Source organism: Lepisosteus oculatus, chromosome 3 (genome assembly GCF_040954835.1).
Source record: "Lepisosteus oculatus isolate fLepOcu1 chromosome 3, fLepOcu1.hap2, whole genome shotgun sequence".
In the NCBI taxonomy this organism is placed as follows: Eukaryota; Metazoa; Chordata; class Actinopteri; order Semionotiformes; family Lepisosteidae; genus Lepisosteus; species Lepisosteus oculatus.
In genome coordinates this window covers 7,287,759-7,311,158 of record NC_090698.1, presented here as the reverse complement: position 1 = coordinate 7,311,158, position 23,400 = coordinate 7,287,759, and the positions used below count along the sequence as shown (strand labels likewise).

General features: G+C 46.3%; 1 protein-coding gene across 6 annotated transcripts; it reads right to left on the bottom strand.

Moving 5' to 3' along the window:
• Nucleotides 1-971: 971 nt before the first annotated feature.
• st6gal1 (ST6 beta-galactosamide alpha-2,6-sialyltranferase 1) lies at nucleotides 972-21,630 on the bottom strand. 6 transcript variants are annotated; one of them, XM_015340719.2, is made up of 11 exons: nucleotides 21,396-21,630; nucleotides 20,529-20,666; nucleotides 18,660-19,177; nucleotides 17,839-18,356; nucleotides 14,948-15,078; nucleotides 10,113-10,640; nucleotides 8,638-8,899; nucleotides 6,625-6,722; nucleotides 6,222-6,323; nucleotides 5,531-5,705; nucleotides 972-5,123 (listed from the first exon to the last, which is right to left on the bottom strand). In XM_015340719.2, the coding sequence occupies exons 5-11, from the start codon at nucleotides 15,026-15,028 to the stop codon at nucleotides 4,864-4,866; spliced, it is 1,506 nt and encodes a 501-aa protein (XP_015196205.2). In that variant the 5' UTR covers nucleotides 15,029-15,078; nucleotides 17,839-18,356; nucleotides 18,660-19,177; nucleotides 20,529-20,666; nucleotides 21,396-21,630; the 3' UTR covers nucleotides 972-4,863. The 6 variants fall into 6 exon arrangements, with proteins under 6 accessions (XP_015196205.2, XP_015196208.2, XP_015196209.2 ...); XM_015340722.2 differs by lacking the exons at nucleotides 20,529-20,666; nucleotides 21,396-21,630 and having other exon boundaries at nucleotides 18,660-18,766; nucleotides 18,874-19,391; XM_015340723.2 differs by lacking the exons at nucleotides 20,529-20,666; nucleotides 21,396-21,630 and having other exon boundaries at nucleotides 18,660-18,766; nucleotides 18,930-19,391.
• Between the last annotated feature and the right edge of the window lie 1,770 nt (nucleotides 21,631-23,400).

Here is a 23,400-nt window from a genome sequence, read left to right as displayed (position 1 = left end):
GAGGTTCTCTTTCTCCAAAGCTTCAAAGAGATTTTAATGAAGATTTAAATCTTAACTGGATTTTAAGTGAACTAGGTAATTTATTAGAATCAAGACCTCAGAAAGCGGAAGTCCTTTGTGCGCCAGATAAGAGACTAACTTCGATCCAGCAGAGCTTTCTTTCATACTAATGAACGTACTCTGTTATTTAATTGAAAACGCTCTAATTCTAGTTTAATAGGTAATTCGGTGAGAGTTGAGTGATCCATAATAACTAATCGGAGAATAATGTGTGAAGGACAGCGTCTGGGGCTTGAGACCCCCTGGAGTATGAGAGTGGAGATGAGTGAGTTTTCTTGACCTGTCATCCAAGGCTGTGTTTAGGTTTTTGCTCTAAATGTTGTCTGAACCTCTTCTTTTCTTGAGCGAATCACCCGCCAAGTGGCCAAAACAAAACATCTAGCAGTTCTTCAGAAATCCCTGGTTTACATATCTTGTAAATGCACTTTCTCAACTTCGGGAAGCAAGACCATTTTGTTTCCCTTTCATCATTTTTTTTTATCATCCCTTTCCCCTCCTCCCCCCCAGACCTCACTCAGACTGCCACGTCTGTGTTGTCATTCTTATCATGTCCCAATCTAGACCTGTCTGAAAGCAGAGGGGAATACCCATCTCGACTACACACCTGCTCTCTACCTCTCTTACCTCCATCCTTAACTATTTCTCCAGCTGTCTCAAAATTCACATTGTCTCTAGACATCCCATTATGGGATCCAGGCTCAGCGACGCCGAGCAGAGACTTTCCACAAACTCTGCACAGAAACGTTGAAGAAGGACTGTACATGCACCTTGCCGACTGGACAGAGATGCTGAGTAAAGACCCACACACATTGGTGACTACAAGGAGATAGAGAAACAGAATAAAGACTTTTCATGGATGTCTGGCTCTGCACCGCGACGCAGCATAAAGACTGTCCACACACATCACTGGCTCGGCTCCTCTCGCTTTACTCCAGTACAGTTATATAGATGTTTACAGTGTTTCAGACAGACAAAACGTACACAGAATTGGGACAAATTTGAGGGGAAAGGGTCCAGGCAGGAATCTGGGAACCATGGTGGCAAATTAGTCCAGTAACTAGACACTTTTGCTCCAGTCATACATTTCTTTGTATTCTCATTTACCATACCTTCACAGTGTAGCCCTGCATCAGACTGGGATAGTGCCGTGATTTACCATAAACATTCAGAAGGTTAGTACCCAACTGCCCTAAAAACTATCCAGCATAATATTCTTAAAACCTTTAACCCTGTTCTGGCAATAAATAGGTTTTGGCACCTAAGTATGTTTACATGGACTCCTATATACCCTTGCCTGATTTGGGGCACACCAAAAATGTTTAGTTCTTTAGCTTGTTACTCAGTACTTGGGAGTGTGAGGAAACTGGATTACCTAGAGAAAACCCATGCAAACACAGAGAGATCAGACAAACTCCACATAGAAAGGCGCCTAAGCTGGCAAACTAGCTATGGATCCTGGAGCTGTGAGGTGGCTGCACTAGTTAGTGTATCTCCCCACCACAGTGGTGCAAAGCTATAGCAGCAAGCAGGTTCACAGGAAGCTGGCTGACATGTATGGAATAGCCTTGATTCTAGCAAATAATGGGTCTGGCGACATCATTTCTGAGCTCACCTGGAGAACCTGCAACTGTGGTGGCCACTCTAGTCAATCTTTGCAGCATTGTTTTTTTTTTCCTGGTGGATACCCAGGAAAACGCCAGAGCTGTCAAGGTCACTGAGGGCAACCAAAAGCCACCCCTATAAATCTGTTCTTTAGCTGCCGGATCTCTGTACACCCAGCTCTGAAACTAGATAAAGGAGCTCTTAGTTAATTCCGTTTTATAATTAAGAGGGTGCTGATACCAAAGGCAAGGGCAAGTAGCAGAGCCACAACCTGTGAAATAAATGTTTTTGGGGTTATAGGAGCTGCTTTGACCCCATATAATCATGGGAATAGTGGCTCATGCTTTGCACAGTCTCTACTCTATAATAGTAGTGTAGCAGCAATAACAGCAAAAACAAAAATAAGTTATTCTTTAAAAAATATTTTCTCTTATTTAGTGGATAAACATTCAGAGACCAGATCTCTTTTACATCCAGTCAATTGTGCCAGATAAATAAATGATCTTGCCTGCACACCGTCCTACCACCAATGCTGTCCACATGGGGGAGCCCTAAGATCAGAAAACACTGATTCCACAAACAGACCATAAACTCAACTCCAGCAAGTAGAGGGGTTTTAAGTTGCCTAACTAGCAATTGTGTGGCAGTAATTGTTTTTTAATCTACAGTTGTCATTGGCAAAGAAAAAGAAAAGGTTTGCAGACTTTTCATTGTAGAAGTTCAAGCAGGTATCTGCGTCAGCATGCGTGGGCTACAAAGGAGCAGGTGAAGGTTGACTCTATGCTGAAAAGAGAGGAAAAGGATCACAATGTTTCGGCTGTAGAGCCTTCTCCACACCTTGTTCACTCCTTAATAAAGAAAAGTGACCACGTTTCTCTTCACACAAAGAAAAGAGACGCAGCATTTGGGCTGTGGAGAATTCTTCACACCTAAAGGCTCCACAGTTGAAAGGTTGTTCCTTTTTTATTTTCCTTTCAGCATGGAATAAACCTTAACCTGTTCCTTTGCAGACTTTTCATTGAGGCCTTTTGATCGCCTTCAAAAAATAAGAAGCCTGTACACACTGTACAGGCACTATCGAGGCAAATGAAATGTTACAGACTCTACCAGTAGAAAACATAGCCCAGTGTAACACAACACGTAGGACTCATCAGGCTAGTCTTTAGAGAGACTATAAATGTATAGTAGAGACTATTGGAAATTTGGTGTTGCTTGCAGGCAGTTCATTCTGCGCAGTGTGACTAGCAAGTACTAGTGCTAGAATGTTCTCTTATAACCTTTCTTTTGTCCTTATGCTTACTAAACTAGTCAAAACAGGAACGTCTAATAAGTGTCTGGCTTCCACAATGTAAAATCAAATGTGTTATTAATGCTTTGTCTGATTGCTAAAGGTGGTGACATACCTCCCCCTTTTAAATATGTGAAATTAATGTTTTAATCTATCACAGGGCAATATGCATCCGGCAAGCATTTGCGACCATATTAGCACACAAAATACAAGTGAGATTTCCTTAGATAGCTGAGTTATTGGCAACAGCTGCCGGATGACTGGCCATCCCACAGTACTTCCTACTGCTCAAGAAAGGCGGAGCAGAAAATTGCTTCACCTGCGTTGGTGCCTAATTGCAGCAAGCAGCCGTGCAGAAGGAGGGACTGACACAGCCCGACAACACTGTCAGGCCTTTTGATACAAATATTTTCTCCTCACAAATTCAGCACTCCTTGTATTCAATTCATGACAGCCACCTCCAGTGATTACTGCACATACCGGGGACCTGAGGGACATCTTCTTCGCTAAAGACTGGACATGTGCTGTGTGGACCTGTAACGCTCTTGATAGGGCAAGGGGAGAGATGTCATTGGAACAGTACTATCTCTTCCTCCACCTCCTACATATTTGAATACTTCACATGCTGACAAGACAACCCAAAACTGTGGTGACAAGTAGCAACGGTGAAAAATACAAGCTCTGGTCTTCGTGCAATCAACCAGTCGAGTGAATATATAGTACCAGAAATTAGAAACTGGAACTCTGCCACACACTTCTCCTAAAGGATCCCATCTTCAGTTCATGTTCTGGAGAGCTACACGTTCTTTTGGCTTTTATTCCATTCTGTGCTCCTGGAGAATTGAATCCTAATGGCAGTTTCGTTCCAGAAAGGCCATTACTTCCATAGAAAGATGAATAACGGGACAGGCCATACCCAAATAATTTGAAGGTATTGACTCCTGGCAGTCTTGAGGATTTGAGATTCTGAGGGGCTTTGCCACAGTTGTTTAAAAATCCAGAAAGCTATTGTCAAACAAAGCCCAATGGATTATTTTTCTTTTTTTCTGAACGGCACAACTAGTAACACATGACAGTACAATTAGAAGCCACAAGGAAGTGCATTTAGGATCGTTGGATCAGATCCAGCTCATAGAAATAAGCTATTGAGCGAGCTGGGGTTAATGGGCTGAATGGCTTCCATCTCACTTGCAGCCATTCTTAGTTGGTGATTACCTTACACCGAGGCAAGGCTGAACACTCCAAATGGGAGCAAAAGTTAGACAAATGCTTATTGTAGCAGGTCAGGCTGTAGATGCTAAAGACGCCGCCTCATGCCACAGCAGAGCAGCTGGAGATGAGGGCCTCGGGACTCTGTTATTGGCCAGATCAGATCAGACAACCCGCCTGTCAGTGCAGGACTGGCCTGCAGCCCCCAGTATTGGGGACTAGAGTGAGAGCTATGCTGAGAGCAGATGTCAGCGCTTGGTGCTTTCATTAATATGCGTGCATGAGTACCAGTCAGTGTGGACAGGGACAGCAGGAGGATAGTGACCACAAGGCAGGTGTCAAAAGCTGATTTTGGTATCTCCAGGATGGGATGGGTTGCTTTGCTAGAGGATATTAGAAAATAACAGCTAAGACAATTCTATGATGCCATAAATGTTCTACAGATTTCTGTTGCCACTGTGACATGATCTTCCGGTGATCAAATGTGTCCCAGACAAGGATACCCAAATAATGCTAAAGCAACCAGCAGCTGGAGCTGAAGATGAGTGTGCTCCGCTCACGGTGCTTCAGTGAGTGGCACTGTAGTGTGAAGATGGCAAACGCTTATCCACATTACTGGGTGGGGGTGTGCCTGTCAGCTTTACCCCACTACTGTGGGGTCAGCCCACAGCAGTAGAACCAAATCTGCATGCTTCCTCCAGCAGTCAGTGCACTCTGGGTGCCGTGCAGTTGAGGGTGGCCAGTCCCGGTAAGGTGACCCGGCCATATTGATAGATCTCCTTGTCTGTGCCCCGGTTCATCCTCTTCACCAAGTTCTTCTCGTACATCAGAGGGTGGTAGGCCCCCAGAGTGCAGGCGGCGTCAAAAAAGCGCTGGTAATAGTGGCACAGCTCTGTCTTCCTCCGGGAGGGCAGGAACTCATACAGGTGTACCACCTCACACACTGACATCATCAGGACTGTGCCTGTAACAGACACACAGGAAGACATTATCAAGACATGCCCTACAATTTGTGACAAAATGTGACCAGACCAGGACTGTCTTTAATATGCATACATGAATAATGACATTAAAACTGTGCCGTAAAGCCATTCAGTAATACATCATCAGTGCAACGTCTGTGGTTGACATAGATGTGACTGCAACACGCACACACTAACCTCATCACACACTATTCCAAAGCAGTGTTTTATGGGGACAGGGTGGTGTCTGTAGAAAGATATTGACCAAGTGGGTTTTTCCATGTAGAATAATGGCAGCACAAAGACAGTGGGAGACAGTGGGTGGTGACTGTTAATCTTGATAGAGCCCTGAGAGACCATGTGGCAGTTTGACAGAAAGAGGGGTGGGGTCTCTGTGTTGTGGGCTTACCCAGAAGCCCCGAAGAGGGCGGGTTCTTTTGGATGGGTTCGGCCATGTTCTCCTGGATTCGCTCCCATAGCTGCCACTCAACCTTCGGGTGCAGAATGTAGAAGGGCTGCTGAGGGTGCAGGAGGCGGTACTTCTGGTACTGCTTAAAGATGGGGTAATCGGTCTTATTGTACCACTGCGATGGAGAGAGGGAGCACAGGAGGGAGAGGAGAGAAAGAAAAGTTCCACCAGCTATGAACATTATGCCAAATATGATATGAGGGCGAAGGGTGGTGAGTTGATTCACACAGCACAGTATGTTAACAGGACAGAGAACAAAGGGCGACAGAGAAAAGCAGAAACTCGGAGAGGTACTACACTGAACTCCACAGAGTCTAGGACCGTAGTGCAGCAACTGATCTATCAATCAGTTTCAGATGTCCTTCATTGGCTGAGAAGCAGTCGTGCTGTTTTTTATTGAGTATACGTATACTGTTAGCCGATTGTGGCTGTTACCTCCCCACCCCATGCTTTTTATTAGTAGTGAGAATTTTGAACGTTGTTGCTCTGCCTGCTCAGTAACATTGTGTTGCTGTAAGTTCCTTCGGATGAATAATATGAACAACATGACAATTACAGTGATGGTAAAACAGACAAGGGAGTCTGCCAAAGCAGAAACGGCTGCCCTGCTGCTCGCCTGGCACAGTCTCACCTCGGCGAGGTTGGAGGAAAAGGGAGCAGGGTCCCAGGCTACCAGGGTCCCTGCGCTGTAGAGGGAGCTGGACAGGAAGTGGTGGTCCTCTGAAGCCATTACCTAGTAACACACAGTGAAGTCTACCTTATGATACCAGCAGCCTTAGCAAAAGAAATTCCACATAATTACACATACATACGGATTGTCAAGTCCACAAACACTGCTTGACCTATACTCATACTCTGATTGATCTTTCATATAGCATTCCCATAACGACTCCTGAGCTGGAATGTTTACTAACATACCAACCGAATGACGCTTTTCTGTCTGACACACTGGTGGACTGATATGTTGACTCATTGGCTCACTGATGCACTGATCAGGAAGGCGATGCACCCAGGCTAAAGACAGGCCCTATTACCTGTGAGTTGATAAGGCGCACAGTGGTTTTGGTGCCCACATCTTTCTCATACCCCCCTGTTGGAGCAGCATTGAACCGCAATACAGCATCATGGGAATCTGGAGAAAGGAGAAGCAGATCTGCAGAACAGGTCTGACAGTTTCAATAGAGACACCCGACACTCCGTAGTGTACCAACAATGTTCAACGTTAGGGTTAGTCCAGACTCCCAGAATCATACAGTCTGACTCTAGACAGGGGTGAAATGACCCCACAAGCCCTGTGGCCCTTCTGTCTCAAGCAGCACAGCTCACTTCTTGCAACAGGACCACTAGCATCTCGACAAACCCTTCCGAAAAGAAACGGCAGTGCTAGACACAAAAAGAAAAAAACTGCCATGCAAGTAATGGTATTTTGTAAGGTGGGTATCAATGAGACTTTAAACATGAGTGATCTGCAGATTCTGACATGGGGCAGGGCAAAGATGGTTCTCCATATTTCTGTACACGTGGAAGGAATGTTTTTGAATTCCTGGTTTTCCGGTGTTTCCTGTCTCGGTACTGACAATGGTCAGCCCTGATGGCCTTCTGGGATCGAAACTACTTAATAGTTAACTTAACGTAATAAGACTGCTGAAGACAAAATGAGAACGGAATCTGTGCAGACTGAGTTTTCGAAGAGGAAGTGTGTACAGTACTTCATAGTTTCCTGCAATTTTGCAGTGCTTTTACCACAGCCTGTGACCAGCAGCGATGGTATATTCATCACACTGGGGAGCTGGAAACAGCTCTGTACAACAGCGAAGCAACAAGAAGAAAGTGTCATTAATAGACGCTACTAGTGTTTAGTAACTGAAGGTGTAGAACTAAGTCATGGCCACTATGGCCATAGAGAATGACCAATGATCTAGATTCTGGGACACTTCATTTATGTTTGCAGATAATACCATAATACGAGGATTGCTGTAAAAACAACAAATGAAATAAAAGGTTTTGAGTAAATTCAAGACTGGACAAATGCCTGGTAAACATGTGTTGCCATTTGCATGGAGGTAGGAAAAACACAAATCCTGTATTAATACAACATGGGAAGCACTGAGCTACAGGAACCTACTTAGGAAAAAGACATATAGCACGCAAATGACATGTAAATGATGTCATTATGGTGACCCGTCATTTACATCTTCAAGACCACGTGGGGAAGCAATTCAAAGAAAATGCTCGAATATACAGTTAAAAGTGTAGAGTTTCAATCAAGTGCTGCTATGTTTTAATTAATTGTGTAACACACCAGTAAGACCTCATGTAGAAGATTGTGAACAGCTTTGATGGCCACGTTATAGAAAACATATTACTTCGAGGCTTATTACTGGGGCTTAAGGCAATGTTGTGTACTGACAAGCTGGAGGAACAGAACCTTTTTAGTCTTGACCAGGGGGGTCAAGCGGACCTGCTGCAAGTCTCAAAATCCCTGACTAAGTCAACCCAGCAGCTTTCTTCAGAATGCACGATGAAACACGAACCACAGGGCCCACGTACAGACTATATGGAAATGTATTTATAACCACAGCACTCATGTACCTCATGGGCCGTGGAGTATGCCAGTAACTGTCTGGATGAGTTCCTTGTATCATTTAAGCACTAATGTGTGCACTCTGAAAGCTGTGTGTGAGCATTGTTAATAGCTAGTCTACCATCACTCTGCTCACAAGCATGCTTGTTAACACTGGACACTGGACTGCGTATAAACACACGCACTAGACAGTCAGGAATCTCAAGGGAGCAACCCCACTGAGACGATGTGATGTCTGTAACTGAGGGAACAGCGCACTCCAGAGTCCATGTAAAATTGTTACAGGACCCTGAGAGGAGTTTTTGTTCACAGGTGACTTACTGAATATGTGGTGTTACAGGGTAGTCCAGTCTTACAGGCCTTTCTGTTCTCCTCTTCGCTTCTCTTTTTTCCTCTTGCCCCCCCCGTCTCCTCCACTCTGTCCTTTTCTCCTCCCTCTCCTCCCCCCTTCCGCCCTGCTCACCAATCTCTCTGCCCAGTCCGGAGTTCTTCAGGGATCCTGCGGAGGACACCACAGCGCAGCTCTTGTAGGGCCCCAGGTGAGCTGTTACCAGGTGGGGAGGAAGCTGGGAGCCCCAGGAGAGCTCTGAGAAGGGGGGGAGGTCAGGGGTCAGTGAGGTCACCGCCACCTTGTCCTTCAGCTCGCAGAGCAGCTCCTCCCCGGTGAGGCGCTGGCGCCTGCGACTGGCCAGCCGCTCAAAGTGCACCCCATACTTATTCATGGCCTGGTGTGGATGGTGAGGCAGGGGAGAGAACAGAGGACAGCAGAGCAAGCGTTCTCATTAGTAACGAGCAGGGGCCATTGATTCAAGTCTTGACAGTTACAACGGTAAAAAGTTTTATATCCCAACATCTCAAAGCACTTTACATTAAATCAAAGAAAGAAAACAACTAAAATGCCAAATGTGACTTAATTTCAGCTTGTGCCTCCAGGTCTGTGTTGCTGCTAAGAGTCCTGAGTCGGCTTGGTCAATGGCTTTCAGGGCTTGCAATACCAGAAACCCAGCTGAGCGAACCGGGTTCGGGGTTAGAGTGCACTTCAAACCACAATGAATGTAAAATGTGCACAGTAACACGCAAAACCTCAGATTTACATCACAAAATGTCCCGGTTGCTGAAGCGTCATATTCTGCGATTCAGAATTATTGCACTGTAAACATGCTTGGCACTACATCTCTTAAGATAGCTCAGATAGCATTGCAGATTTGCACATTGCACATTTCTGCAGTAAAATGTCTGCTGCACAACCTGTATGTATTTGCTCATACATCGCATTATGTTATGCAATGACTAGTCAGCAGGAAGGGGCGCTCCACATCTTAGTTTGCACAGTCTCTCGCTCATGCCCGTGGTGAGACCAGGGGTTTGAGACAATATGGCGACTTGCAGTCCTTCCACAAAGTTAACTATTCTGTGCTTCATTCAGAAGTTGTCCAATTTGGTGATCCCGTCAATTCATTTATTTTGTTTACAAGATGTAATAACCAGTCGGAGAAATTGGGACTGCAGTTCCCCTTGAAGTGGCCAATGCTTTTAGATAAAAATCACTATATATAAAATGCAATAAATGATTCATAATGAAGTGTCTCGTGCAGCCATATCAATTGCATTCTAAAAAGATTCAGATCCCCTTTTTTTTCAGGAAGGAACAGTTGATCTCCTTCTCACTGATTATAGGGTAACATTTAATTATAGCACCATATTCCAAGTAAGATGCAACTAGTACACTGTCGATTTTCTTTTAACATGACTGCTCATGTTTTAAACTCTACACATACCCTACACTAGAATACATCTAACCGTTTTGTTTTTGTTTTTGCTTCCTCACCCTGTCCAGTTGAAGAACGTGATGTTAAACACGCATCTGAATAACTGTTTCTTTCCTTTCTTCCCACTTCTTCCTCACTCTTTCCCCACCTCCGTGTTGTCCTTGCTCACCTGGTAGTTCTGCACCACCTTTTTCAGCCTCTTGCTCAGCATGGTGGTGGACATTTCCTCATTCCACACCTGGCCCAGGCTAGCCTGGCCCCGAAAAAAATCTCCCACGGCCCCTTCTTTCTTCTGTCCCGTGCCTCTCACGATTTCTAACAGGTGCCCCAGAAAGGGGGTCACCACCCGAGACAGAAAGCCATGTCCATCTCCCTTGACCGCGTGAGGGGGCACTTTGGCACTGGTGTTGGAGGCAGGAAGGGAAGGAGGTGACCTTCCCTGCTTAACGGAACTTCCTGGATTGCCAGATGCCCCCCTTAAGACCCGCTCCACGCCTGGCCAGTGATGTCGGAGCTGGGCACGCGTGCGGGCCTTCGTGCCGAAGATGGCGTCGGTGGCCGTGACGCTGTTTTCAGCGCAGAAGGCGTACAGGAATCCCATCGCCACGCAGAAGAGCGCCATGCACACGAAGCCCCTCTTCACCCGCCGGCGGAGGCGCCAGAGCACACTCACTCGGTCCATAGCGGCCCCTGGGATCTGGAAAGAGAGGCAGTGAGAGTGTGTGTGAGTGTGTGTGTGTGGGTGAGAGAGAGAAGAAGAAGGCTTTGTTTCTCGCTAAACAAGGAGAACGTCTTCAGCATCTCATCATCACCACCTCCAATTGAGGGTCACTATTCCTGGAAGCATTGGGCACAAGGATGCCAGTTCACCTCTGGACACACATGGACACAAACACGCACGCGCTCGCACCAGGGCCAGTTTTTTACAGCAGCCAATTAACCTAACCGTATGTCTTTGAACTGTGGGAGGAAAGGCCTTCAGCAGCTCAGTCAAATTTGAATTATGGCAAAATGTGTCGATGAATATAAAGAGATAGTGCACTGATAGTTAATAGTTTGGCATCACCAGGCAGAAGAAAAGGTGGTCCTAGCCAAAGGTCAAAGTAAGAACCTCCGTCACATATAAGGAATGAACCTGGGAGGCAGGTGCAAGGGTACAGCTGCAGGCAGGGGTGTGAGCAGCCAGCAAGTATTTGTGTACGTAGGAGAGTGGAAGTGTGAGATCAGAATTTGACTCCCTAATTTCTGTTTAACAGCTCTTTTTGTGGAGGGGAGGAGTGGACTACAGTGCAGTAATAATAATGATGACATTGATAATCTTAATATAGCACCTTTCATGATGCAACATCTCAAGGTCCTTCACAGTGAAGCAACAAGAGACAGTAATATACCAATACATTCAGTCACTCGACTTAAAAAAGATTATAAAAGTGAGATTCAAGGCAGGATTTTGAAATGTTCTGGCTGTCTAGTATCCTTCCACAGTCCTGGAGCAACAGAACAGAGAGCTGTCTCCCAGGGTTTGGGGTCTTATGCCCGGAACTAATGAAGGGCCAGAGTCCAAGGAGTGAGAAAGGACAGCAGGTGTATATGGAATTAAGACATCACTGATTTTAATCAGAAGCCAAACCTTTCAAACTTTTAAAGGTGAGCCAAAGTATTATGAGTTGTATTCCACAAATGGAAAGGCGGGGGCTTTAATCTCTCCTGTTAAAGGGTTAAACTGTTGTATTACCTCGGGTGCCCCCTTTACTAAAGCTCACAGTGCTGAACAGTTCTCTGAATGCAAGCCTAAGCATTTTACCACGTAGGTGTAAATGCAGAGTCAAGAATTAGAGTAATGGCTGGAGTGCATCTTGAAACCGGAGTACTGATTTCCAGCCAGCCTTAATGGTGGACAAGTCAACCTCTAGGAGGTTGTTCACAAACAACACTGCATAAAATAGAAATAATGTGTTTAAAAAAAGACTTCTGCTTTTGATTTTAGTGGTTTCAGACACAAAGCCGTCTGTTGCTGAAGGGGCTGAAATTTGTCTGTTTGGGTATTTATGGGGAATTCCACAAAAACCTGCAGGAGAATAAGCCACAACAGGGCTGAGAATAAAGGGAAGGGTTTTCAAAACCAAACCAAAGCAACAACAGTAATGACAAAAGCCGGAGCAGTCCATAGAAGAGGGGAAATCCCTCCATTCCTGATTCTGAAATAGTACCTGGAATGTTGCCCTGGGATGGAGCACGGGAGGGAAAGCATGAATGTATTTCTTTTCTCAAACCAGGCAGTGTCTTTAATTCTCTTTAAAATACTTTATTTCTCCCCAGGGGTCAAGTTAAGTACTCAGATTTTGTCAAACCCCCTTATAAGGCTGGAGTAAAAACGGAAAACATGCAGGAATAGATCCAACCCCCCCCCCACACACACACACACACACCGTTTTGCAAGTCGGAACTCATCTCCCAAATTCCACATCTGTCTTGACTTGGAAGAGGCTCAAAGGGCTAAGGGTATTCCAGGACTGCAATTTGGAGGGCCCTGGTGTTGACAGGTGGGGGGTAAGATTAGGAAAAAAGGGCAATTTTGTAGTGTGCTACCAAAAAAAACATCCTATTACAGTTCTATCAGTGTCCAGCAATGATGCCGCTATATTTTCACAGCTGTGAATTGTGGGAACCTATAGATTAGAGTTCAGTAGCTTCTTCTGGACAAAGTTGTTTGTTCATTTCAGTGTATTTTTTTGTTGCCTTGAAGCTGTCTAATGTAAAACATTAGCCTTGTCTGCTGTTGCCTTCAGAGGGCACATGCACCCACATTCACGTCTTCTGAAGTCGCTTATAGCAGCCGTCTTTCCCATTAACACAGCACACTTAGTAAAACTGCTGGTGCCTTACTATTTTATGATCCTCAAGCCTTGTGGGACATAGCCAGTGCTGAGCCATTTGCACTATTTTGGACAATGAGTCATTCCAATAGTTATTCCAAATATTCCAAATGCACCATTATCTAACAACATGGCAGGACAGGGTGGATTCTTCTCTATTCTCACTTGCTCTTCTAGTCTATACAAGATACTTTTCCCGTCTCACCAGTGGCCCAAGTGGTGTGTTCTGTTGGTAACACTTAGGCCCCACTTCTGTGATTTCACAGCTGAAGCTACTCTTGAGACACGCTCGTCTGACAAATAGTTTGTCATAGCTGAGATCGTTCTAACCCATATTTCGGATTTTCTTAGCTAGTGCTTGATTGTTTGAGAGTATTTGGCAGCAAGGCCACCACTGTTATTGAGGATCAATGAAGCAAGCAAGGTCTTGAAGCAGAGTGGAAGAGCGGCGATAGCTCTGATAGACTCGCACATGCATGCCTTATGTATAAAACCCTCATACACAGAACAAGCCTGCCAGACAGAGCCAGAAGGGACTAATTATTCACAGTTGGCTTTATAATCTTAGCAGCTGCCGCCTGCCTTCGCTTGTAGAAGGCGAGAAATAGAGCACCTGTTCTGTCCTGTCATGTTCCCACTCCGTGCTCCAGAGCAAAGCAGTCAGATGCAGGTCCAGACAGCTCCGAGGAGACCTGATGGCAACCACAATGTTTTTTACAAGTATAGAATTACTTTGGATCAAGTCGGTCTATTCTGCTTTCCAGTCGTGCAGTTGTGCACGTCAAGCTCATGATTGTCCATGAGCGTTTTTACATGACAGGATACGAATCACTGCCAGCCACGTGAAATTAAATGACGTTGCTGTAGGGGGACAATTGAAAAGGTGGAGGCCTATTATCTGAAGGCCCAGGGTCACTGGTTTCAATAGCATCTTAATACAGCAGGTTGCTGTTTTAACAGCCAGTGTGTCTGCAGGTACTCTAGGTCTCTTCAGCAGCTCCTGGTATGCCTGCCTGGTATTTCTGAATGAAACCCTGAAGTCACGCTGGCCCTCCAGGGCGAGGACGGGACACCCCAGCGGTCTTGCATCTGCGTTTATGAGACAAGGCGGGGAGTTTTCGTCACAGGCCCCTGAGCACTGCTGCTGCACAGAGCAGATCTCAGACTAGCCTCACGTCTGCATGTAAAGATACGTCTCTCTCGGGGTCTGTTGATCAGCTGACTAGCTTTTTTTAGGCACTGGGCTAAGAGAACGCTTAGGGCAAATTTGTTTTTAAAAAGTGAAAGACAAAGGAAGAGAGACAGAAAAGCAATAGAAAGAGACAGTGGAGAAGAGGAGGGAGAATCAGCAATAGAACAGGGACAGGGAGGGTGGAGAGAAGCAGGGAAAGGAGAGCACTGTTATTTATAGCCAGTTAAAGCAGACCTGATAATTGTGTGCTTTAGACTAGAGGGAGAGCTGCGATGGAGAGTGGCAGAAGGGAAAACAATATGGAAGACATCTGCCTGCGGTCTGGCCTGAAGGGGAGCATTAACGTTACTCCTCCATTATGAACTGAAATCTGAGACACCGCATTTATTTTGCTTATTGCGAGACCAGCAGCAGAACAAACACTGCCTTGACTTTCAGCGTCACAGGTTCATTGTGATCCATCGTGTGCAAGGTAACATCTTCATGTTCCCGTCAATAACCTTAATCACCAAGGACACCTTTGAAACCAGCCATGGTTTTATTTTGTTTGGAGCGACACTACAGCCTACAGACACCACAAACAAGTACATGATCCTTGTCGAAATCAGTAAGCATGATAAACATGCAGCACTGGAAAAAGTCAAAATGACGCCGAGTGCCTCCCGAGCAATATCTCTGCATGAGATGGTCCGCTAAGGCATTTCCTCTAACCTGACGCAATAGTACGTGCTCAGACTGTCTTACTGCAAACTGGAGACTAAATCAGGACAGTTAGAGCCAGTATCCTTGCACGCTCCTCATATCTTTTATCCCAAACAGCAGAGGAGCAGTAGCTGCTTCTGCACTTTCCTATAAGGGGACTCTTGTTAACTCAAAGGCTGCACACTGCATGTTAATTGAGACGTCTGTGGACTGCATGTGAATGAACCAGCTTACAGGCCTGTCGTTTTTCTTCCCCCACGTTCTGCACTTCGTCTTCCTCTGGCCCAGGTTGAGTACGGTGAGCGGAGGACTCATGTCGACACCAGTGAGACGGGACCCAATTTAGCAATTCCCATCAATCGGAGCTGCAGGTGTAAATTACATAGTTCTGTCAAGCAACAAAGAGCAAACAAAAGGAGGAAAATTGAGCAGTTGCCGACTCTTACAGAGGGATTGATCTGACCCGACTAACATGGCACAGCAAAGCCAATGACGTCTTTGAAGACAAGAAGTGTTCTGTGGCTTAATAGCGGTGTACTCCACAATCCTGGAATGGTGATGGTAGCAGTTCCATAGATTTTTGTGGAAATTCCACTGGAATCCCTAATTGTACCCCTACGAATGTGACATTTCCATATTGAAGGACAGGAGCACTGGGCGGTTAAGTTGATGCACGCAAATTTATCTTGCAGGCCTGCCATCTGACACTCGTAAAAGAGCACACAGGACTAGTGAAGTGGCTTGATGATGCGGATGACCTGTGTTCATCATCCAGGGACGAGGTGCTACAGGCGTCCCTGCCCCACCACGGGACTCTCCCACCTGGTTTCGATATCGAGTGCTACTCTTCACAAGCACAGGGAAGCCCTAGCTCACTCACGGTTATGCTCCCGGAAAGCTTCAGAAAGTACTGCCAGCTCAGGATGTGGTGTTGTTGTCTCGTCTGGTGCACCTCCCTGGTGTGCCTGCAGTTTCACACTTTTCACACCAGCCTGCGACACGTGACCCCAGTGCTCTCCTGAGTCTGGGTCTTTTGTCATGCACAGGTCTCGGGATTCAGGGTAAACAACGCTCCATTTTACTGTTTTATTTCATTCCTTTCATATGATGAACTAAAATTCTGGTTTCGGAATTGGTGAATTTTAGGGGAGAAATCTACACAATGTGTTAGCCATTGCTGATTTTGACACATGCCACTGTGGTAACCTGACCACCTGTTTCCCACAGACTGGGGGATTTACCAGCTCTTTAGGAATGTAATCCCCAACCGTTGGTGAGGGAAAATTCTAGCAATTTTCATACAGTGCATTTCCTCTCAGAGGATCTAAAACACTTAATACATTAAAAGGGGTGCACATCATCCACCATGAATTAAGGGGGACGATTTAGGGCGACTAGATTATTCAAGCCCAGAGTAGAATTCAGCCAGGAAACCACCACTCTTACACTGAGTGCTACTCTCAGGGAACTTTAATGAGCAAGTCAGGAGCTCCGTTTAATGTAGCAAAGAAAGACTTCTGCTACATTGCTCTTCAGCATTTACGTGTTTCCACTTGGTCAGCTTTTAAGATCACATGGCCTCAGTTTTCATTTCTACGCTGACGATACTCAAATATACATCCATACCAAACCTGGCACTGATGTGGCTGTCTCTATTCTATCTAATTGCTTCTCTGACATAAAAATTTGGATGACTCAAAATTTCCTTCATCTTAACTGCGACAAGTCTGAAGTCATGCTTATTGGCACCCCCCATCAACTTCGAAAAGCCAGTCCTGTAACCCTATCTGTAGATGGTTCCGTACTTGAGCTTCAACCTAAATTGAAAAACCTTGGGGTTATATTCGATTCGACCCACATGTGCAGCATATTGTCAAAACATCTTTTTTTCACCTCAGAAATATCACTAGATTACACCCTATGCTATCACTAACTGTGGGTTAAAAGCTGATCAACACATTTGTGTTCTCTCAAATTGACTACTGTAATGCTCTACTCGCTGGGGTATCTAAATCTACTTTGAACCAACTGCAGTATGTCCAAAATTCAGCAGCCAGAATCCTGACCAGGTCTAGTGCAAATGATCACATTACTCCTATCCTGGAGTCCTTGCACTGGCTTCCGGTCAACTTCCGTGTAGACTTTAAAATCCTCGTGCTCACCTACAAGGCTCTGCATGGCCTGGCACCTCAGTACCTGTCTGAACTATTATCGCCCTACTCCCCACCTCGCAACCTTCGCTCGTCTAATTCTGGTCTCCTTACTGTCCCCCAAGCCTGTCTACATTGTATGGGTGACAGGGCCTTCTCCTGTTATGCCCCCAAGCTCTGGAACTCTTTCCCCAAGGATATCAGAGAAGCACCTTCTCTAAACTCCTTCAAATCCAGACTCCAAACCTTCTTCTTTAGAAAAGCCTTTATTTAACTGGTTCCATTCTTCACCCCTCTGCTTTTCTTAGTACCACCATCCACGGTCTCCTCTGTGTATTGTAATTGTGTTTTATCTTGTGTATTCTTTTTATTTATTGTTGTTGTCATTCTCTAAAGCGCTTTGAGAAGCCACCTTTAAAGGCGCTATATAAAATAAAGTTTATTATTATTATTACATCACTTTACAGAAAAGCTGGTTTTGGGATTCTGATTTAGAGGGAAGAGTGCTCCCTACTGGGCCACCAACACTGCTTACAGCACCAGCCAGATTCTGGCTCAGAATTGCTCCCGTTCGGAGATTTGAAGCAATCAGTCTATAAGTCGGCAATGACGCTCATCTCAAAAAGCTCATCCTGTTCGGATGTGACCAGGGGAACAGGAACTTGCATGCATGCTTACCCTAAATGAATCTGAAAGAACAGTGAGTTAGCTACAGGATCTGTAATGATCAACTAGTCAGATCCTCAGCTTAGCAAATCTGCAAGACAGCACAGCCCCCAGTCCCCACACTGGGACACCCAGCTTTGTGCAATTTAGAGTCACAGGGGAGCTGGAATCTATCCTGGCAAGCAATGGGTATAAGATCCACTTTGGACAGGACACACGCTCACACCAGGGCCAATTAACCTACTGGATTGTGAACACGGGAAGAACATGCAAACTCCACACAGACAGCACCCCAGGAATTGAACTCACCGCAAGGCTCCACCGCGCTGAGCACTTTTCACACTGATCTCATGCCTGGGGTTTGTGTGGCTTTGGAATCCAGGAAGGACAAGATCGGCGCTCCAAAGAGGGGACCTGTTGGGTCCAAGGCTGGTCCTGTCTTCGCAAACTTCCCTGCACCTTGAACTGGCTCATGCAGCAGACTTCACCACGGGAGCACAGCTGTTCAGTTACAGCTCCGTTTTTTGGGGTGGTTCGCAATGATGTTTTTCCATTTCAGATTTAGATGAACATGGAAATGAACTAAAGAATAACCTTCAGCACGATCTAGGCTATAGCTTGTAGTTTCTCTATTTTCTCCTTGCTTTTAAAAGAGCAGTTTTTCCTCCGCTTGCCTGTTTTCCCTGCTGGAAACACGCGTTGTCGAGGGAACAGTCCCTGCTGCAGCCCATGTGAACTATTAATTGCCGGGGACACTGAACGCGGCGACGCGGTGAGGACCGTAAACAGGAGAGTTTGCTTTAATTACTCCAAAAGCAGCGTCTGCGCTAAAAAAAATAAAAAAAAACAGATCGTCGAAATTGTCCCGTCTTACAGTACCTTACAATACGGCAGCGGTCTGATGAAATGAAGAATACCGACGGAAGCGGTCAAAGAATTCACAGGATGCAAACTGCACAGTACAGTACGTGCCTGCCTCTTTTAATGGGCAACAAGGCAAGTGAACTGACTGTATTTGAAATTTTTTTTGGATTTTTTTGTATTGAGAGCTAAGACCGCAATAGGGTTGGTAACAGAATGCAAACGTTTTGCAGCGAAACCAGACGCTGATGAGAGAACAGTCTGCTTACCTTATAGCCAATTCCTCTTGATGTGTGCGCGTCTCCTCAGACGACAGTCTCTTGCAGACCGGACATTTCCTCTGCACCCACTGGGCGCGCTGCGCAACTGTGGGTGGCTTCGAGGAGAGAGAGAGTTTACCTTCGAGAAGACAAAACATTAACAAGACGAAGAGAAGTCGGCGGTCGTGTAGAAGCAGGCGCGCACATCTCTTTCTCCTCCCACCTTCTGTGGCACCCCTCCTCCGCCCAGCCCCGGCTGTCTCTTCCTAATACCCGTACCCGGCGTACAGCGCTGATGCGATGTTACATTACTGCGGTCGCCATCCCCGGGGCTGCGGTAGATGAGCGCGACAGCATAGCGCCGTTCTGTGCTGTCGGCCGCTGCTGCTAACGCCTCACTGGCACGGGGCAGGTTCAGTGCCGGCCTTCATCTGTCGCGGTGCGGCATGCGGGACACCGAGAGTCCTTGGAGCTCACAGGCGGCGCGGTCTTCCCCGCATTGAATTGGGACTAGCGGGGCAAAAACACTGCAGAGGAAAGGGGGGGTGTTTGGGTGAATCACATGGGCAGCAGTTGGGTCCTAGAGGCACCGAGATTGTTTCCTTCCGTCAAGCTGTGTGTGCGCGCGCTGCCGGTCAGTGTCCGTGTGTGCTAGATTAGGTGGCGCATGCAGTCACAGTGGCTGCAATCGACAGCGTGCAGTCAGCGGGTGCACAGTCGGCTTGTGCATTTGCTTCTTGCCCCGGATGCCCCTGTGTTTGCAGAACTCTGACATCCTGCTCTAGTTATATTCTGTGCTGCATCTTTTGGTTCTGTAATGCACTAGACTCTGCTACATTCTATTGCATTGTGTGAATTAAGATTCATCGTACTTACTCAGTGTCCTGTGCTGACTGTTCTGGGTCGTGCTACAGTAATGCCCTTGTCAGTGCTTAGCTGCATGCTACTGTCTCCACCTATTGCACTCCATTGTCCTGCCTCAGTGTCCATTGTGTTGTAATGTACTACACAGCACAGTGCTGTAACCTGTCACTATACTGGAGTACACAGTACTGCACTCCACTGCAGTGCACACTGGTGGTGGTGGAGGGGAGTCCCCACTACCTGTAAAGCGCTTTGAGTGGAGTGTCCAGAAAAGCGCTAGAAAAATGTAAGGAATTATTATTACTTTACAGTATGCATCTCAAGTACTTTAGATATACATTAGCAGGAACCCAACACTAAAATGCTACTTTGATCTTGGGCAGTCATTATGTATATCAGGTGGAGAAATTGATAATTTACTTCAAAATTGACACTTCTGGAAAATGTTAGGAAGAACAGTGTGCACTCCCAGAGTGGAATTATGACTAACACCAGGGTTAACACCCCTACCCACTGAAAAAGTGTTAAAGAATTAACTTTAACACATGATTAGTCACAATCTTCAGTTTAACATTGCATCTGCAAGACAGGACAGTTCCCAGTCACCATACTGGGAGCAGCCAAGGGGGGGGGGGGGGGACATACAGACTCCACACAGACAGCAACACAGGTCCGGGATTAAACCCAGGGCTCAAGTGCTGTGAGGCAGCATTGCTAATGCCACCATGTCACCTACTGGGACATTGGCTGGCAATCTGTGGTCCAAAGAGAAGAGCACCACCTACTGGTCCACCAACACCACCTGCAGTTGCAACATAGTTTTCCTCATAGGTCTCCAATTCCAGAGCTGACCAGGCCCAGCTTTGCAGCTGATCATCTGGTGGTGATGTTCCTGTCATGCAGTGATGCAAAAATATGCTTAATAATGTCAGTACTTGTCCAATGTAAATAGTGGTCAGAGGTCATTTGGATGTTTTTACATGATTGTAATGTTTGTTAAAACGCATGCCTCACCAAGCTCTTGTAAGAAATCAGGTCTCCTTTGAAAAAGCCTGCTGATGTCTACATCAACTGTTCAACTTTAATTTCACCGTCCTGAATCCAGCAAAGTGCCTGTAGATCGGCTTCCTCCTCAGGGTAGCTGCTGCCAAGCTGCAGTGAAAGAAGGCAGCTTGATTTCCGGCCAATCTTTAAGATTCTGCTCAGTAGGGGGAGGGGGGGTTGAGAGAGGGAGAGGAAATCTGAATCCCATCGGGAAAACAGGAAGCAGGAAGCAGACAGGCTTGCTTGTGCTGGAGATGGAGGAATCTGACTCACATTTTCAGGTCACGGAGAAGATGGAGAGGTGAGGAGGAGGGGAGAGGGTGTACCAGGGTCAGGCATGCTAGGTGTGTATGTTTAGTGTCAGGCAGTGTAGGAGCAGAAAATTAAGACATCCATCCACAATGTCCCAACCCACGTCCCCACCCAGCAAAACTAAACACGTTACAACCACAGCTGTTAAAACACACAAAACAATTGGGGTTCTATTACTGCACTTAACTAAACTCTGCTGCCTGTTAATGTACGGTACATTACTGCAGCACTGCACATTACTGCATGTTATTGTACTGTACTGCTGACCTTTACTGTGCTATACTGAACACCACTGCACTGTACTGCACACTACTGCAGCGTTGCCCATGTCTGTAGTGAGCAGCACATTAATGACCTCTACTGCCTACAGCAGTAGACCTACTGCTCTACTGCCTGCACTGCACGTTGCTGCTGTGGGCGGCATTTCTGTCCACCCTGCTGCACTGCCCCGCGCTGTCCACGCGAAGACGCTGTACTGCACTGCGTATTACGTTGCCGCGGTGCAGCTGCACGCACTGCACTGACCGCTGCCAGGTCTGGCGCTGAACGCTGCTCTGGCGCGTTGACATTCCCTGCACTGCTGCTCCGGCAGAGACCTGTCCTCCTGTGTGGCAGTCGCGCTCGGCCCCGGGCTCGGTCCGATCAGACACGTCCGGGCGGGTCTGGTTTCCGCAGCGCCACGGCAGGCCCCAGTCACAGTTCTTCAAGCAGCCCCGCGGAAGCCCACCCTCCGACCCCGAGTCTCTCCCCTGTTCTCTTTGTCCTCCGCTTTAAGAAGCCCGCATTGCAGCGGGGTCGCTATGGAAACCACGGCAGCCCCAACCAGCCGCTACCCGAGCGTTCGGCTGCTACGGGGCTGGTGCCCCTTCCTTCTGATGGAGCGGCGTGGCTGTCTGCGCGTTTTTCCGAGAGAAAGAACAGCTTTCAGCGTTCAGTCACACATGTGCAATTCATGCCTACCAGCTGTGACGGCTGGGGAGGATTTGTGCTGTACAGAATAACATTGAAGCAGTCAGGAGTCTGCTGTGGCCCATACTGCCTTATAGAAAAGATCTGTGACTCGAGTGAGTTCAGAGAATAGCAGTCAGCTTAATGGAATGTCCTAAACTGACAAGCAGAAGGCACTGGACCTTTGTAGTCTTGAACAGAGATGGCTGGGGGGAGACCTGATAAAAGCATTCAGAATCTGCAGAGACGGCGACACGAACAGGGAAACACGAACCAGAGAACGGGAGAGGCAGTGCTGTGAAAGTGCATTAAAAGCTGAGAACAGGAGGCTGGTCTTTACGCAGAGGGTTGTGGGAGTGTGGAACAGGCTGCTCAACGTGATGCTGATATCCAGCTGTTTCCTGACACATTGAAGATGTAGATTTCAATGGGCAGGACATCGTCAGGGCCAACTATCTAAATAATAAATAAATAAATTCCTTACACTTATACGGCGCTTTTATGGGCACAATCATAAACTTTGTGAAAGTACTGTTTGGTCACCATGTTGTCTCAAACACTTGGTCTTTGCCACAGCCCTTCCTGGCCACTAGTCACCGTAAGAACTAAACTACAGTGTACAATGTGTAGCAATGTACACAGTGTACAGTTGAGCAATGTACAAGCAAATAAGAACAGGATCTGCAGGCAGAGATAACAACTAAATTGTATTTAAATAATAATAATAATAATAATAATAATAATAATAATAATAATAATAATAATAATAATAGCACATAAGCTATAACTACAGTATTCTCATTCCAGAAAATGTTGTGTTTCCTTTTTCTATTAGCAGATTCGCACTGAGATAAGGTGTTGAAATTCCACGTGTTTGGCTCTGTGAGCAAATGGACAGTACGAGAGGGGTCAGTCTGGGGAGAGGACACAATGCTTTGGAGACAAGGGGAAGCCTTTGGGATAATAATTGCTTACACTTATATAGCACTTTTCTGGACACTCCACTCAAAGCGCTTTATAGGTAATGGGGATCCCCTCCACCACCACCAGACGATGCGACGACAGAGAAAGTAGGAGGTACACTCCCCACAAACCAGCAACTTACTACTGGTAGCCGGCAGGTGTATTTAAGACTGTTACATTTTATCTAGGTATGAATGGAAAACCATATTTTAATCACCGGAGACATTAATTTTCATAAGCCTTGTCTGAAAACGCCGCATCATTTAGCGAATTCACCGATCGACTTTCGGCTCCACGTCGATCTCGGCCGAGCGCTGTTTCCTACTGCTCAAAGACGATCTGCAACAGCAGCGCCTTGATCTCTTTGAGAAACAACACCAGCAGTTATACGTCAGCCTTCTTCCTCTACATCTACAAGATAAAAAAGCTGTGTTTTTTTATCAGTGACGTAGCGATACGTATGCATTTTGCAAATTGCGCATTAAGGGTCGAGACATTAAAAAGCGGTCATTTGTTAAATTCTTGAACTATACCGCCCTCTTGTGGGTGGACTCGACCAACAGACCCAGAGTACGAACGCAAAACTTTTTCTGTTCCGCAGTAATGCAAAAATAGATTA